Source organism: Medicago truncatula, chromosome 3, assembly GCF_003473485.1.
Source record: "Medicago truncatula cultivar Jemalong A17 chromosome 3, MtrunA17r5.0-ANR, whole genome shotgun sequence".
NCBI classification, from domain to species: domain Eukaryota; kingdom Viridiplantae; phylum Streptophyta; class Magnoliopsida; order Fabales; family Fabaceae; genus Medicago; species Medicago truncatula.
Window position 1 is genome coordinate 20,155,664 of NC_053044.1, and position 17,436 is coordinate 20,173,099.

Sequence of the window (17,436 nt, forward strand, 5' to 3'; positions counted from 1 at the left end):
CTATTTTCACTTGAACTCAAAAGAACACTAACCCTAAACCCAACAACAAAATTTCCCCTTTTCATTGAAATCAAAATCAAAATCAATTGAAATTGAATCAATCAATCATGAAATGGAACCTCATTAGTGAAGTTCTACCTCTTCTGTTCTCACTGTGATGTTTCCGTTCTTGTTCTCATCGTACATAGGTGTTGCTGCTGTTCCAGTTCCTGAAATCGAATCTCACTGTTATTGTTTTCATCTCATCAGGTTTGTTCCTCATCTCATTGTTCATGTTCATTATATCACAAATGGGTCATGAAATTGTTTGTGTTTGATAACAAATGGGTCATGAAATTGTTTGTGTTTGATAACAAATGGGTCATGAAAACAATTTTCTGGATAATAACCATGATTGTATTTGTTTGATTTGAACAATGTTTAGTGTTAACTCATGAAATTGTTTTTTTTTTTTTTTTTGGATAAATTAGTTTGGTTTTTTTAGATTAAAGTTAGATTTGAATCAACTAAAATTGAACCCCATTAGTTTAAAGTTGGTTTCATCTTTTTTGTTCACATGTTTTTACTCATGTTTTTTTTGTTCTCTGAATTGCTTTTGTTCTCAAATGGGTCACTTTTGAAACCATGTTTGTTCATATTCTTTCATTTTCTTGTTTCTATTATGTGTTTTGGTTTCTTTGAATCCATAATTGAAGCCAATAGTGAAGAAAGGCGAACCACGCGACGAAGAATCAGCCGCGACTTTGTTGTCTTCCAATCTCAGTGGTCTTGCGATCTACACTCTTGGGTGTCTTAAGGTTTGTTCATTTTGTTGTTATCAACAAGTAGATAGGATTTAAGTGTTTTCATTATCTAAATACGGGTCTTTCGAATTTTTACATATATTTAAGTTGGTTGCTGATTGGTTATAGAATCTGTAACTCCCTCTATAGGCGTAAATCATGATGACTCATAAAACAATAATAATAATAAATGAGAAGCAAATCAGCAAAACTATGACAGTAAAAGTAAGAATTGTATTGGCGTAGCATATTTTGGAGACTCATAATTTGTGGTTCTTTCTTGTGTAAGACCAACTTTATACAAGATTTAATTTTCAAATCGAACTTAAATAGGAGGGTTTGGAATACATTTTCCAAAATGGCTTGGGCATAAATCACTCCCTGTACAACATAAATGTTCCTTAACATTGGCAGGAGGAGGGTCCAATCTTTTTCTTTAGTGTAACTTTTCATGCTTGTAGGCACAATCTGTTGGTGCTTTTTTCATGCTGCTATGTGTTTTTGGATTTTAGTTTTAGGTGTTCACTTGCTTTTTAATAAACTTTAAAGCGCTGGAATGACAGATTTTGAAAAACTCAGGAATGAAAACTATTAGTATCATGTTGATTTGTTATTAGTATCATGTTAAATTTATTAAATTTTGAAAAACTTTATAGTGTCCACTTGTTATGATTTAGTTCTTTTATGTTTATTTGATTTATATGAAAACTATTAGTATCATGTTGATTTGTTAGTCACTTTGAAAATTATTAGTTGTAAATCCATAGTGACATAACAAGTTAGCATATTGTGAACAGTATTGTAAGATCTAGGACATCATGGACACTTTACTATAAAAGTTATGAAATTTCTAGATATATACATGCATTGCTAAATTTATTAACATGAAACAGAGTATGGGAATTCCTGAACATCGAAAATGGATGTATAAAAGACTTCTTCCCAATCGTGCTGGAATGAGAATTGAATTTGTTAGTGGTGTTAAGAATTTTATAGAACAAGCAATTAGGCAACCTGAGTTTACAGATAATGGGGGTAAGCTTAGGTGTCCTTGCAGTAAACATAGAAACATAGATTTCTTAACTCCAGGTGAGGTTACCCTTGATTTGTATAAGCATGGTTTCCAACCAAGCTATTGGTGTTGGGATTCTCATGGGGAGAGTTCTTTAAGCTCAAGTAGTAGAAATGCAAATAATGTGAACAGAGAAAGCACTTGCAACCAGCCGTCAAGTTTTGAGTCACAAAGAAATAACTATGAGGCTATGATTGTTGATGTTATTAGGCCAGAAAATTTGGACCAATTTGAGCCACAGTAGGAGGAACCTCCAAACAGGGAAGCCAAACTCTTTTATGATTTGTTACAATCTGCGCAACGACCATTGTGGGAGGGTTGTGATACCCACTCTGAATTATCTATGGCGGTTGAACTGTTGACTATTAAATCTGAGGGGAATATGTCTCAAAAAGGATTTGATAAGCTACTAAAAACTATGAAGAAGGGTATGCCTAAGGATAACTGTCTCGTCCCTAATTTCTACTATGCAAAGAAGTTGGTATCAAAGCTTGGAATGGAAAGTAAAGTAATAGATTGTTGCATCAACGGTTGTATGTTGTACTACAAAGACTACGAAATGGCAAAAGAATGTCAGTTCTGCCATGCTCCAAGGTATAGGGTAGGTAAAGGGGGTAAAGAGTTAGCTTTAAAGAGTATGCATTATCTACCGATCACACCAAGGTTAAAGAGACTATACGCGTCAGAAAATTCTGCACGCCATATGAGATGGCATTATGAGCACCAACAAGTTGAGGGTGTCCTTGAACATCCTTCTGATGCAGAAGCATGGAAGCATTTTGATCAAAAGTATTCAGAATTTGCTTCTGAATCACGCAACGTAAGACTTGGATTATGTTCTGATGGATTTACTCCTTTTGGTCAATCTGCTTCTCCATATTCATGTTGGCCTGTAATAGTGACTCCATACAACCTCCCTCCATGGATGTGTATGTCTACTCCTTATTTGTTTTTGACAATGATCATTCCCGGCCGTAGAAATCCCAAAAGTAAGATAGATGTGTATTTACAGCCATTGATTGATGAGTTAAAGTCATTGTGGGACGAGGGGGCTTTAACCTATGACAGCATATGGAATGTTGTCAGGATGGATGACAGCCGGAAAAATGGCATGTCCTTGTTGTATGCATCACACAAAAGCATTCCGATTGGAGAATGGTGGTAAGTCATCATGGTTTGACTGTCATAGAAAATTCTTGCCAAGTGATCACCCATTTAGAAGAAATAAGGATGGATTTTATAAGAATAGGGTTGTGAGATCAGAACTGCCTCCTAGGTTGACCGGCGAACAAGTATGGAATGAAGTTCAGACAATGCCAATGATAATGGACAATATTGATGAAGTTCGAATTCCAGGTTATGGAGATAAACATAATTGGAAAAAACGAAGCATTTTTTGGGAATTGCCTTATTGGAGCACTAACTTGATTCGACACAATCTTGATGTCATGCATATTGAGAAAAATGTATTTGATAATGTGTTTAATACTGTTATGGACATCAAAGGAAAAACTAAAGATAATATAAAGGCAAGAATGGATTTGAAGTTATATTGCAAGCGCAAGGACTTAGAATTACTTGAACACAGTAATGGGAGGACCATAAAGCCCAAGGCAAACTACACATTTACTCTGGAGCAAAAAAGAGCAATTTGTGAATGGGTAAAATGTTTAAAGATGCCAGATGGATATGCTTCAAACTTGGCTAGATGTGTTGACATGAAGGAAGGAAAGTTACATGGAATGAAAAGTCATGATTGTCATGTGTTCATGGAACGCTTGCTTCCAATTGCTTTTAGCTCATTACCAGATCAAACATGGAAAGCTATAACCGAGCTTAGTCAGTTCTTTAGAGATCTATGCTCAACATCAGTACGAGTAGATGATCTTATTAGCCTTGAGAAAAATATTCCAATAGTGATATGTAAATTGGAACGCATTTTTCCTCCGGGTTTTTTTGACTCAATGGAACACCTACCCATTCACTTACCATATGAAGCAAGAGTTGGAGGTCCAGTGCAATATAGATGGATGTATCCCTTTGAGAGGTATTATTTTCATGCACCATAGACATAATTTTTAGCTTATTGTCTACATCAATAGTTCATTTTTTTTTTTTTTGTAAATTTTGTGTTACCAAAAAATTCTTTATTTATCGCAGATTTCTCCATCACCTTAAAAAGAAGGTTAAAAATAAGGCACGTGTTGAAGGATCAATAATTGAGTCATACCTTATTGAGGAGATTTCTCAATTTTGCACGTATTATTTCGAGACAAGTGTGCAATCCAACAATACTAGCATTGGAAGAACAGGGGGTGATCATGATTTGGCACAATCTTTATTTCCCATTTTTAATTTGCCTGGTAGATTTGCTGGTCAATGCAAAAGTCGTTTTTTGGAGGATAAGGAATTTACTGCTGCCATGAATCATGTATTAATCAATTGTGATGAGATTCAACCCTATATTGAGTAAGTACTTTCTAAAATTTATAATTCTTCATTTCCTAACTGTGATAATTATAATTGAATTAAATTATGTAACAATAGGATCTTTGTTGAGACACTACGAAAAACTCATCCTAATATGAGCGATGAACATGCTGATAAATGCATTGAAGAAAACTTTGCAGCATGGTTAAAAGAATATGTAAGTATATTTTGAATACTTTTCAGCATATTGATTACATACATATTATTTTTTACAAGTTCTTTTAGTAACACTCTTATTGTTGGGTGATTTTTAAATAGGTTGACAATCCTTCAAATAATGTGCTAGATCCAAATATACATGCTTTAGCATGGGGTCCTTTAAGAATTGTAAAAACTTGGCCTATTTACTTTGTGAATGGCTTCAAATTTCACACGAAAGCACATTCAATTGGAAAGTCTACTATGAATTGTGGAGTGTGTGTTAAAGGTACGGGCTATGGTGACTATGAAAATGACTTTTATGGTCAACTTGAAGAAATAGTTCAAATTGAATATCCTAGAATACCACTGAAGAAGGTTGTGTTGTTTAAATGTGAGTGTTTTGATCCTACAATTGATAGAGGAACAAGGCTTAATAAACAATATGGAATCATTCAAATTCGACATAATCGACATTATGGGAAGTATGATCCATTTATTGTTGCAGATAAGGCAATTCAAGTTTATTTTGCTCCACATCCAATATGCTCTAGGATTAATGCAGATTGGTGGTTTGTAGTCAAAACAAAGGCAAGAGGTGTGATTGAGGATCAACAAGTTGATGACTCTGCATATCAAGAGGATTTTCTGGATCAAAATATGGTTGGCATCTCAGCTGACATAGATTTGCCTGCGAATTTACTAGATGTTGAGGGAAGATTTGATGAGGTTGATGACCATGAGTTGATAGTTAATGATGACATGGACAAGGATGATGATGATGACGAGGAGGAGGAGGTGGAGGAAGAAGAAGAAGAAGAAGAAGAAGAAGAGATGATGGATAGTGGTTGGTGAGCGAGACAATGATGAAAGGTTTAGGGATCAAAGTGATAATAAGGAATGAATTTATTTATTTTAATATTTCTAATAATTTTTTTTACTATGTTCTGCCTTGATGTTTTACTATGTTCAGCCTTGATATGTACATTATGCCAATTGTTTTTCCGGTGTGGTTTTATTGTTAGTGCTGGTCTAATTGCCTTGGTTTGTTGGGTCTGTTTTGCTTGGGAGTTAATCAAATTGTTGTTTTAAATGTCTGGAAGAGGTACTAATAGAGGTGGAAGGACTTTATCCTCTCGAGGTCGATACTCAACTAGTAGAGGGAGAATTGCTGTTGAAGTTACACCTACTATACCATCTCCATTAAATCAATCATTATCACCTGCACAACTTACGCTATCACAAAACATAAACACTATACCATCAGCATCACCATCACCAACTCAAACCCCAACACTAACTCCGACCCCATCAGCTACTATACCTCAAAATCCAACTCCAAACACATCAACTACCATACCTCAAAATTCTGAACAAACTTTGCCACACACTCAATCATCTGCCATTGAACCTGATGATGATGAAGGAATTGAGCAAGAAGGCCTTGAAGAAATAGAGCCGTATGGAAATGAGTAAGTTAAATATTATACTTCTGAGAAATTAATATTTTTTTGTTTGTAGAAAATAATTGATGCATGTATATTAACAATTTGTATTAACAGGTTCAATCCATCATCTGCTATTCGTTTCTTGACGAAATCCATTAAGAGCAAATTGGATTGGTTTTGTCCTACATGGGGACATGCATCTCTTGACCAGAAGTTGTTATGGTTTACTGAATTTAAGGTAATAGTTATATAATTAGTAATATATTTCTTTAAGAAGAATACTTAGCTACAACGCTTTATCATATTTATGTAGTTAAGATGAATATTAGTGTAGAACAGCACAAAGTACTTTATCTAAGTGTTTTTTTCATTGGTTAGATGTAATTTACTAAACAATTAAAGACTCTTGAAATTTTTGAATTTCTAACATGTTAATTGGGTGCAATTTTGTAGAAGTATTGTAAATGGCATCCTAAATATGATGCTAAGATTCGACAAATTTTTGAAATCAAGGGAGAAGCTAGATTCAGAGGTATGATGTTTCAAGAGAGAAAAAATTATGCAAAAAATTCTGAATACAGGCCAAAGTACATCCCTGAGCCAGTATGGAATCAATTAATACATTATTGGGCATCCGATAAAAATTTTAAGAATTTATCAGTGGCAAACACTGCAAATCGTGCTTCAACTCAAGGTAGCTCCATTCATACTGCTGGTTCTATATCTATGAGTGAGAAGGAACGTAGGATGGTAAGACACATGATATTTTCTCACTAAGTTATGAAAAACATATTGGAAATTTTCTCATTCAAGTTATGGAAAAAATGTAGGAGAATGAAACAGGAGTCAAGCCTCCAGTGGAGGAGGTATTTGCTATTTGCCATATCAGAAAGGATAAGAAATGGGTTGATAGTAGAGCTGAGCATGCCTATGTAAGTAGCTCTTTAACATTACATATTTATCTATAATTTAGTTATGATAATAGAGCTGAGAAAGGCAGAAAGCTGGCCACCACACCTGGTATCAAACAGACCTGCTAACAAAGCAGCCTGCGCACGGCAACTAGCCGAACCAAAACCAGATTTATCTATGATTTTACTAAAATTACAAATTGTAATTGGTTGTTAGTTAAATGACTAACATAATTCAAAATTGCAGGGAGCTTTTAAGAAGAGAAAAGCAGAGCTTTTGGAAATATCTATGTCTCAAAATCAAGAGGAAGAAGGATTGTCTTTCGAAAGCCATAATAATATGCCAGATGACTTGACTATTTGGAAGGAAGTAGCTCCTAAAGGTAAAAAAGGAAAATTATATGGTTTAGGTTCTATAGGAACAAATACTTCGAAGTATACTATTGGTTCATGCTCGAATGCCTTTAAGGAAAAAAACATGGAACAAGAGCTCTTAAAATGGAAAGAAAAGGTAAAAGAGCAAGAACGTATAAACCAAGAGCAAAAACAAAAATTAGAGCAGCAACAAAAAAGAATTGAGTCAAATGAAAGCATGCTTGCAACTTTATTTGAAAAGTTGAATATGCCATTGCCTCCAAACTTTGCTTGTGCGACACCTATGCAAGATGAACCAAATGATGTTGGTGAAGCCTCTAATGAAAACAATGATGATAATTTTGGATTTGAATGATAAGTTTGGCCCAACTGATTTTCTGTTGTTCAACTGTTTTGTGGTTGTTGCTACCAGTTTCCCTGTTTTTTTTTTTGATGAATTATGTGTTTGACTACTACTGTCTTGTATTTGGCTTTGTCATGGGAGTTCCTTTTGGTTGGAGTTATGTTGTCTCCCCTATCCCTGCTAGTGTACTTCATTGTGTTACTTTTATTGTTGAGTATTGACTAATGAACAATTTAGCCATGTTAGTTTGTGATATACTGAGTTAGAACATTGAGCACTTATATAAATCTAGTTTATATAATTTTGTTTCAGACAATGAGCATTTGTTTACTCTTGAATTATTATTTATTTTTATTTAATTTAGTATGTATTATTGAATATCAATTTTACATATTGGAATTTATCCCAAAATCATTAAAATTGAAAAGCGTGGAAAATATTTTAAAGCAATTTAAATCCGTCCGAAAATTGTTTGAAAAATTATCTAGAATCCGTCTGAAAACCGTAGGAAATTATAACTCAGTTCCGTCTGAAAATCGTAGGAAATTAAATTAAATTCCGTCTGAAATCCGTAGGAAATTATAACTCAGTTCCGTCTGAAAATCGTAGGAAATTAAATTAAATTCCGTCCGAAATCCGTTTGAAATTTAGTCCAATATCCCACAACTGTGTTTGTGTGAAAACCGTACGAAATCCGTCTTAAATATATTTCGGACGGAATTTGGGACGAAAATACGATTTGCGACGCGGCTTTTTCGGACAACACCCAATCTGTCCGAATTCCGTCTGAAAAAGCATTTCCATCCGAATTTCGTGGGAAAGTTCCGTAAATTCCGTCCCAAAACTGTCCGAAATTTCGTCCGAAAATGACCTTTTTTTAGTAGTGCAAGATTGATTTGAGGTCAGGTTATCACCAGATTAAAGTAAAGGATGAAGATATGCAGAAGACAGCTTTCAGAACACGTTATGGTCACTATGAATATAAAGTTATGCCTTTTGGTGTTACCAATGCACCTGGAGTGTTTATGGAGTATATGAATCGCATCTTTCATGCATTTTTGGATCGGTTTGTGGTTGTGTTTATCGATGATATTTTGATTTACTCCAAGACTGAAGAAGAACATGCTGAGCATCTGAAGATTGTTTTGCAAGTGTTGAAAGAGAAGAAACTTTATGCTAAATTGTCGAAGTGTGAATTCTGGTTGAAAGAAGTGAGTTTTCTAGGCCATGTTATTTCTGGTGATGGTATTGCAGTGGATCCGTCTAAAGTTGAAGCGGTATCACAGTGGGAGACTCCTAAGTCAGTTACTGAGATTAGAAGTTTCTTGGGTTTAGCTGGTTACTATAGAAGGTTTATTGAAGGGTTTTCTAAGTTAGCTCTTCCGCTAACGCAGTTGACTTGTAAAGGTAAAACTTTTGTGTGGGACGTCCATTGTGAGAACAGTTTTAGTGAATTGAAGAAGCGTTTGACGACTGCTCCAGTGTTAATTTTGCCGAAGTCAGATGAACCTTTTGTGGTATATTGTGATGCGTCTAAACTGGGTTTAGGAGGTGTACTTATGCAAGAAGGTAAAGTGGTAGCTTATGCTTCAAGACAGTTGAGAATTCATGAGAAGAATTATCCTACGCATGATCTCGAGTTGGCGGCCGTAGTCTTTGTATTGAAGATATGGAGACATTACTTGTATGGTTCGAGATTTGAGGTGTTTAGTGATCACAAGAGTTTGAAGTATTTGTTCGATCAGAAGGAATTGAATATGAGACAGCGAAGATAGCTTGAATTGTTGAAAGATTATGACTTTGGTTTGAATTATCATCCAGGTAAAGCTAATGTTGTTGTAGATGCCTTGAGTAGGAAGACATTGCATATGTCCGCTATGATGGTCAGAGAGTTCGAATTGCTTGAACAGTTTAGAGATATGAGTTTGGTTTGCGAATGGTCACCTCAGAGTGTGAAACTGGGTATGCTGAAGATTGATAGTGAATTTCTGAAAAGTATCAAGGAAGCGCAGAAAGTTGATTTCAAGTTTGTAGACTTGTTGGTTGCTAGAGATCAGACTGAAGACAGTGATTTTAAAATCGATGATCAAGGTGTGTTGAGATTCCGAGGAAGAATCTGTATCCCAGACAATGAAGAGATTAAGAAGATGATTCTTGAAGAGAGTCATAGAAGTAGCTTGAGTATTCATCCGGGAGCTACGAAGATGTATCATGATTTAAAGAAGATTTTCTGGTGGTCTGGTTTGAAACGAGATGTGGCACAGTTTGTGTATTCCTGTTTAGTTTGTCAGAAGTCGAAAGTTGAGCATCAGAAACCTGCTGGAATGATGGTACCTTTAGATGTGCCAGAATGGAAATGGGATAGTATATCCATGGATTTTGTGACGAGTTTGCCAAATACTCCTAGAGGGAACGACGCAATTTGGGTTATTGTTGATAGATTGACGAAGTCGGCTCATTTTCTACCGATTATTATTAGTTTCCCTGTTGCCCAGTTGGCAGAGATTTATATCAAGGAGATCGTGAGGTTGCATGGTGTTCCTTCAGGCATTGTGTCAGATAGAGATCCAAGATTTACTTGTAGATTTTGGAAAAGTTTGCAAGAGGCTTTGGGTTCGAAGTTGAGGTTGAGTTCGGCGTATCATCCGCAGACAGATGGTCAGTCAGAGAGGACAATTCAGTCGCTAGAGGATTTGTTGAGAATTTGTGTTCTTGAGCAAGGAGGAACTTGGGATAGTCATCTTCCGTTGATCGAGTTCACATACAATAATAGTTATCATTCAAGTATTGGAATGGCACCTTTCGAGGCTTTATATGGTCGGAGATGCAGAACTCCGTTGTGCTGGTTTGAGTCAGGTGAAAGAGTGGTCTTAGGACCAGAGATTGTTCAGCAGACTACTGAGAAATTCGGATGATCCAAGAGAAAATGAAGGCGTCGCAGAATCGACAAAAGAGTTATCATGATAAGCGTAGAAAAGATCTTGAGTTTCAGGAAGGAGACCACGTGTTTTTTAGAGTCACTCCTATGACGGGTGTAGGACGTGCATTGAAGTCAAAGAAGTTGACCCCGAAGTTTATTGGTCCGTATCAGATATTGGAAAGAGTTGGAACGGTGGCTTACCGAGTGGGTTTACCGCCGCATCTTTCGAATTTGCACAACGTTTTCCATGTGTCGCAACTTCGAAAGTATGTTCCGGATCCATCTCATGTGATCCAAAGTGACGATGTGCAAGTTAGAGACAACCTTACGGTAGAGACTTTACCGGTGAGGATTGATGATCGTAAAGTGAAGACGTTGAGAGGCAAGGAGATACCTCTCGTGAGAGTCGTTTGGACGAGAGCGACTGGTGAAAGCTTGACGTGGGAGCTTGAGAGTAAGATGCTGGAGTCTTATCCAGAGTTGTTTGCTTAAGGTAAATTTTCGAGGACGAAAATCTTTTAAGTGGGGGAGAGTTGTAACGCCCACTTTCGTTTAATCGTTTATTTAATCGAGTTAGGTGATTATATTATAATTATATAATATATGCATGATTTTGATATGTTTTGATGATTTATGATGATTCGATCGATGACGTGATGAGTTATGAGTTTTGGAAGATTTGATAAGGATATGAGAATTATTTTATTGTTAAATAAAATAAAGATTTGAAAATAATATAAAATATTTAGTTAAGGGCTGTTTTGATATTTTAGATAGTTTTGGGGGAGAAAGTGAGATAAGATGAGTAATTAAGAAGAGATATAAATAGGGAAGACCTAATTGTTAGAAAAACTGATTGTACGTGAAAACTTTTGGAAAAAGGGAGAAAAAGCTTAGAGAGGAGCAAGAGACCAAGAGGGCTTCGATTTTCTGCAAACTTAAGGTAAGGGTGAGACTAATAACTCAGTAATATTAGTTGTTGTAATTCTGATGATTAATTAGCAAGAATTAGGATTAATTGGAGAAAACGAAAACTAGGTCAAAACTTTAGAATTGATGATCAAACGGTGAGAATTGGTTTAATTGATGTAGAAAGTGTTCCTAGACCTTAGATAATGTTTAGGGCGAACTTTGGAATCAAAAACAAACTTAGAACCATGTGGATCGACGGACTTTTGTGATTTTAGGAAACCTGGCCGTAGTGACATTCATCGCTCGCCACGGCGAGCTATGAATCTCGCCTCGCGAGTGATGAACTTCATCGCTCGCCTCGCGAGCCCTTTTCCTTTCGCCTCGCGAGCGTTTCTGGCATCGCTCGCCACGGCGAACAACCCTCCCTCGCCTCGCGAGCTTAGGCAGAGAGCATGTCATATTTTGTGTTTCGACCTTTTTAGTTGGACCTTGGATGCCTTAGAGTGCCTGAACATACCTAGTATTGATTAGGAATGAATGAAGGATCAGATTGAACCCAGAACAACACTAGTTTGGGAGATAAGTGGTACTCGCCATGGCGAGTAAGAACTCTCGCCTCGCGAGCACAACCAGAATTTAGATGCTTGAGTGTTTGTGCGATCTGTGTCGCACGTGTTGATCAAGAGTGAACCCCTAATTGGTAATGAAACCTAATTATGACGTTTAATGCAATCTGTAAAGCCTTTAAGACATGTTGTCGTTAATTAAGCATGATTAATGTATTGTACAATCATGTAAGATATGAAAGTTAATTATGATGCAAATGATTTGTTGTTGATATAATGATATCATCTTGTTATGTGACTTGTTTATGCTGCTTCCGTTATTTAACTAAGTGCATATGGTATATGATGAAGTTTAGCTCCAAATTATTGTATGCATGTTGACATGTTGATTACGGTGTTTTGTTGTTAAGAGTCCATGCATAGCATATCATTGAGCTTAGTCCTCACCACGTTTATTAGGAGCTTTGTCCTCCGCACATTTTATAGGAGCTTTGTCCTCCGCACAATTAAAGTATATTAATACTTATGATGACGATTGGTACCACATGCATATAAGGAGTCTAAGAGCATTGTCACATTGTCATGATTAAGATGCCTTGTTGATAATGATTGAATATGTGATTACGTGATAAGTGTTTATCAGTTATGTTATGTTGTTGAGAATGATTGAATATGTGATTACGTGATAAGTGTTTATCAGTTATGTTATGTTGTTGAGAATGATTGAATATGTGATTACGTGATAAGTGTTTATCAATTATGTTATGTTGTTCATGATAATTGGATATATGATTACGCGATAACTGTTTAGCAATTATGCAATGTTGTTAAAGAAATGATTATGATGTTAATTTATGATTCGCAATTACATTGATTAATGTTATTTTGTTATGAAATCTCACCCCTTCTGCTTGAAAATGTTGCCCTTCGTATGGGTAACTTGCAGGCGATCGTGCTTAGTGTGCAGTTGCCGTCGTGAGTGTCCTTGCCTTCTCTGTGTCATCTAGGTCGCTCTGATACGTAACGGGATGGGGTTATATGCTATAACATGCTTCATTCTTTTACGTGAACTGCTATGATAATTTCTGTTTGATTAACTCTTTTAAGATACCTTGTTGGGGCCTGCGTGCCAAACTGATTTATGATTTCTAAACTAATATTCCGCTGCTATGTTAAGATATTATGTGAAAGTTAAATTATTATTTAACTGTTTTTGGATTACGTTTCTATGTGATATCCCGTTTATGGTTTTTACTCTGATAAATGCTTAAGAAATTTGTATATTGGGAAAACGGGGTGTTACAGATTTCACGACGGAGTTCTTTAGCAAGTTCCTCAATCCTTTCTTCCATGGTTCTAATCACGGGGATGCTTCCGTGATGCGCGTTGATGTTAACACCTTGAGATATGGCATGCACAATGGGCTCAGTGACAGAGGCCGTTGTCTGAGGCAAGGTGGTACCGATAGAGGCCAAGTTCGCCCCAGGAATCGGGCCACTGTTAGCAGTACCAGAAGTGCCTACTGCAGTATTAGGAGTGAAAAACGGTGGAAGTCCATAAGGAAACCCAGTTGGCATAGCGAAGCAAGCATCAGTAGATGCAGTTGGGATCACACTTGTAGCTATAGGGATAGCTGTGGCTACAGGGATAGCTGTGGCTGATTGTTCCTGGGCGGCTAGCAGAGCAGTCATGGTATCATTGGCCTTAGCCAATTCTTCCCTCAGAGAAGCTAACTCGGTACGGAGCTGAACATTTTCTTCTTCCACAGCTACCAAATTCTTCTTTCTGTATGATCTAGTCTGATGGATTCTGTCAGGTTCGTAGACTTTTCGAGCACGAGCCACCTTTCAAACTGTGGCAGAAGAACCAGGAGGCAGTGAGCACTCGGAAACCTTTTGTGACCGATGAATGATGCATATGATGCATGATATGTACAAATGCAGATGCAAAAACGACTCTTTTTATCATCGAAGGGTTTTTAGACAAATTGGAAACTTTGTAAACATTATTAAACAAGCAAAGCAATACGAAGTTTTTACCAGGTGAATCCCTTCGAAGTAATAAGCCAAGGGAAGACTTTGAAATTTTAACAGAACAGACAAATGAAATCTTCAAGCATAGGGATGGTCCTCAGACTCGGACTCTGAATCTAAACCGCAGTATCTAGCATAGAAATCATGTCGTCCTCTAGCTCTCTTGGAGTCCCGCATAAGCAACTCATCTTTTTCTTCGAGTTCCCTCCGGACCTTAGCCAACTCCTTCTTCAACATCAGGTTTTCATGAGTGTTTTGCTCATCCTTACCATCCAAAGTCATGATTAGATTCTCAGCTTCATTGTATCGGGCTTTCCATATCTGCTTCTCACGACTCTCCATGGCTAGATGCTCCTGATACATCCCCTAAGTTGTGGGAGGTAGAGGTAAAGGTATAGATGGAGCGGATGCAGACACATGTCTCATAGCAGGGTAGGGCATACCAATCTCTTCAGTCCGATCTATTACCCACTGAGTATAGGCCTCATGAGCAATACCGGATCTCACACCCAAATGTTTCACATTCTTCCTACGAACTTTAGACCAAGCGTCTATGAAAGCCTCCCTTTGCCCGGTGGGGGCATTCGAATAGTAGAAGAATTCTGGAGATGTCGCGAGATTAATGGGCTTTGCCTTCATTGGGAACCCAAACTGTCTCATAGCAAGTTCAGCATTGTAGTTGATTCCCCCACGAGTACCAAGAAGAGGTACATTGAGAAAATCCCCACAACCGGTAATAATTTCCTTAACCTGAGCGGCGGGAGTGAGCCAGACCACCTCATTAGAAGTGAGGGCCATAATCCGTTGTGAGTAAGACTAATTCTCCGAGTTGTCATGGAAAGAACTCGGAAGGTGAGAAATAAACCACCTATATAGGAGAGGTACGCAGCAAAAGATGTACCCACGACCTTTGAGAGTTCGGTCATGGATAGCATGGTATGTGTCAGCTAGCAAAGTAGGAACCGGATTCTTGGAATGGAAGATCTCAATAGCATTCATATCCACAAAGTTGTCGAGACTCAGAAAGAGAATGAGCCCATAGATAAGTAATGCAAGAATAGCCTCGAGTGTGTCCTGACAAGTGGTTTCGAGATTAATGGACTTTGAAGTGAAACCTCGGATGTGAGACTTGGTAGTAAGATGATTGGAGACATTGGAAGTCTTGAGATAGAGGTCTTTAGCAATAACCAAAGGAGTAAGAGAAGTCCCGGGACCGGTGAAAGGCGTCTTCTCAGCTATAGGTGAATCTAACAAGTAGGAATAAGCCTCAAGAGTAGGGACTAACTGGAAATCCGGGAAAGTGAAGCAACGGAAACTCGAGTCATAGAATAGCACTAGAGTGTGCACTAGCTTCTCTTCAACATTGGTCCGAAGAATAGTAAGCAAACCACCATATCGGAGTCATTAATTAGGCTTGAACCTTTCAATCTTTGATATTCTCTATTTTTTCTTGGGAAGGGCAAAATTGAGAAAAAACCCTTTGATTCGAAGTTCGGGGGTCGTTTTCACTACGGGAAGGTGTTAGGCACCCGCGGTGACTATAGTACTCTATAGGAGCCGTTTTCTTAAGTTTATTTCTACGCTTTATTTTTATTGCCTACTTATTTAAAAAAGAAGTTTTTATTTGAGTGAAGAATGGGGGGGAGAAAGTGTTTGAGGTTTTATTTTAGTGGACTTGGAGAGGTTTTGACCTCATGCCTACATACCCATTTAAGGGATCAAACTCCATGTAGTTCTCTCTCAAAAAATGTTTTTTTTGTGTGTTTGGTTGATTTTAGTTTTTGTTGGAAAATGGTTTTGAAGAAGAGGGAGAGGCCTTAAAGGCATAAGAGAAGAAAATGGTGAATGATTGGTTCAACTGTTATTAAAAAAAATCTAAGTAGGGATTAGGATTCATTTGGATTTGTTTAAGAAAATAAGGGAAAAAAAAAAATCAATGGAGTTTTGACTCCAAGGTTTGTTTGGAAAAATTTGAGTGATGGAATTGGTTTATTATTTTTTGGAAAATTGGCATTTGTCTAAAGATCGCATTTCCTAAGCATACATCTAAACGGTAATCATGCAACGTGTGTGCGTGTCGGTGCTTGTGTCGGTGTACATCACTTATAGCGTCCATAGTCCTTTACATTGAATCCTAAATACATGCTATGGTCTTGCAAGGAATTAAAAAAGGAACTAATCTATCTAAAATTATTACAAACCCAATTGATATAGAAATGAATAATAAATAAAAAGATGCTAAAACTATGGGATGAATGAAATGTGAGATGAAATGGTTAGTATCATAAGGCATAAAAATAGTAGAAAGGTAAACAAAATTGAATAGAATAGCAAGAGAAAAAAAAGGTAATGAAATGAAATAAAGTGGCAAAATATACCTAAAATTGGTTATGACACTTAGACAATGCACACGACCTATAATCCCCTCATTATAGCAATGTTAAAGGGATTTGATTTTGAGCTATAATGTGGGAACAAATAGGACACATTCAAGCCAAGAATCATGACACATTTTCAAAGATATTTTGCACTTTATTTCTTGATAAAAACACACATTGCTTGCAAAACAAGAAAGACATGAAAATCTACATCCACAATCAGCAAGATATACACATGATCAGCAACATATTCATCACGAAATTACACACCAATCATCCACATTACATGCCAACATTTTATGAGAAAATATACCACAAAAATACACAAACTTAGATCAAACACAAAATTAATCAAGAAAAAAAAACACACACATTTTTATCATTTTTTAAACCACTGGAAAATATCACAAAAGTGTTAAAATGTATTAAGAAACATATAACAATTTTTTTAGGAATTTTTAGAGAAAAGATTGAGCATGCAGAGGTTCAATTAGCAAAAAAGCAGGGTGCAGATAGCAGGAAAATAGCAAAAAAAACGAAAAAAGCAAAGCCCAAACCAACCAAAAGATCCGGATTCACCAGGAGCGTTGGATTGATCCAGGGAAGGAAACCCTAGATCCAACGGCCAAGAACAAAGGGGATTGGACTGGTCCTGGACCGGTCCGGTTCACTGGCTTATATAAGCATAGGAGCACCGGTTTTTTCATTCTTCTCTTGCCTTTCTCTCTCTTCTCTCATCCTAGTGAGAGAAGCTCTCACTTCTCTCTTCTCCTCCCTCGCCGGATTCTGGAAAATGAAGATGAACTTCATCTTCTCCGGTGAAACTTGTTCCTCCGGCGTGGTGGCCGGCCACCCCAAGGGTGGCGGCGCCGCCGCCGGAAGTTGAACAACTTTCTCCGTTTTCAAAATTTTTTACACTTTTGGAAATCCTTTTTCGTTCTAAACACGAATCCGGTACTGGTTTTTTCATGCAAGGTTTGAATCGTTGTAGATCTACACTTTTGTTCACGGTTTTGAAAAAGATTTTTCTTGATTCTTTTTAGTGTTTTGTTGAATGAAATCTTTGGA

The 17,436-nt window shown here is 37.0% G+C and overlaps 2 protein-coding genes across 2 annotated transcripts; both read left to right on the plus strand.

Moving 5' to 3' along the window:
• Nucleotides 1-580: 580 nt before the first annotated feature.
• LOC120579540 (uncharacterized) lies at nt 581-5,461 on the plus strand. The gene is made up of 6 exons (XM_039831963.1): nt 581-797; nt 1,676-3,901; nt 4,015-4,323; nt 4,402-4,501; nt 4,603-5,211; nt 5,456-5,461. The coding sequence occupies exons 2-6, from the start codon at nt 2,916-2,918 to the stop codon at nt 5,459-5,461; spliced, it is 2,010 nt and encodes a 669-aa protein (XP_039687897.1). The 5' UTR covers nt 581-797; nt 1,676-2,915.
• On the plus strand, nt 5,371-7,749 carry LOC120579356 (uncharacterized). Its single transcript, XM_039831353.1, has 5 exons — nt 5,371-5,954; nt 6,045-6,168; nt 6,384-6,680; nt 6,761-6,862; nt 7,089-7,749. Exons 1-5 carry the CDS (start codon nt 5,575-5,577, stop codon nt 7,569-7,571), a joined length of 1,386 nt encoding a protein of 461 aa, XP_039687287.1. The 5' UTR covers nt 5,371-5,574; the 3' UTR covers nt 7,572-7,749.
• The last annotated feature ends 9,687 nt before the right edge of the window (nt 7,750-17,436 follow it).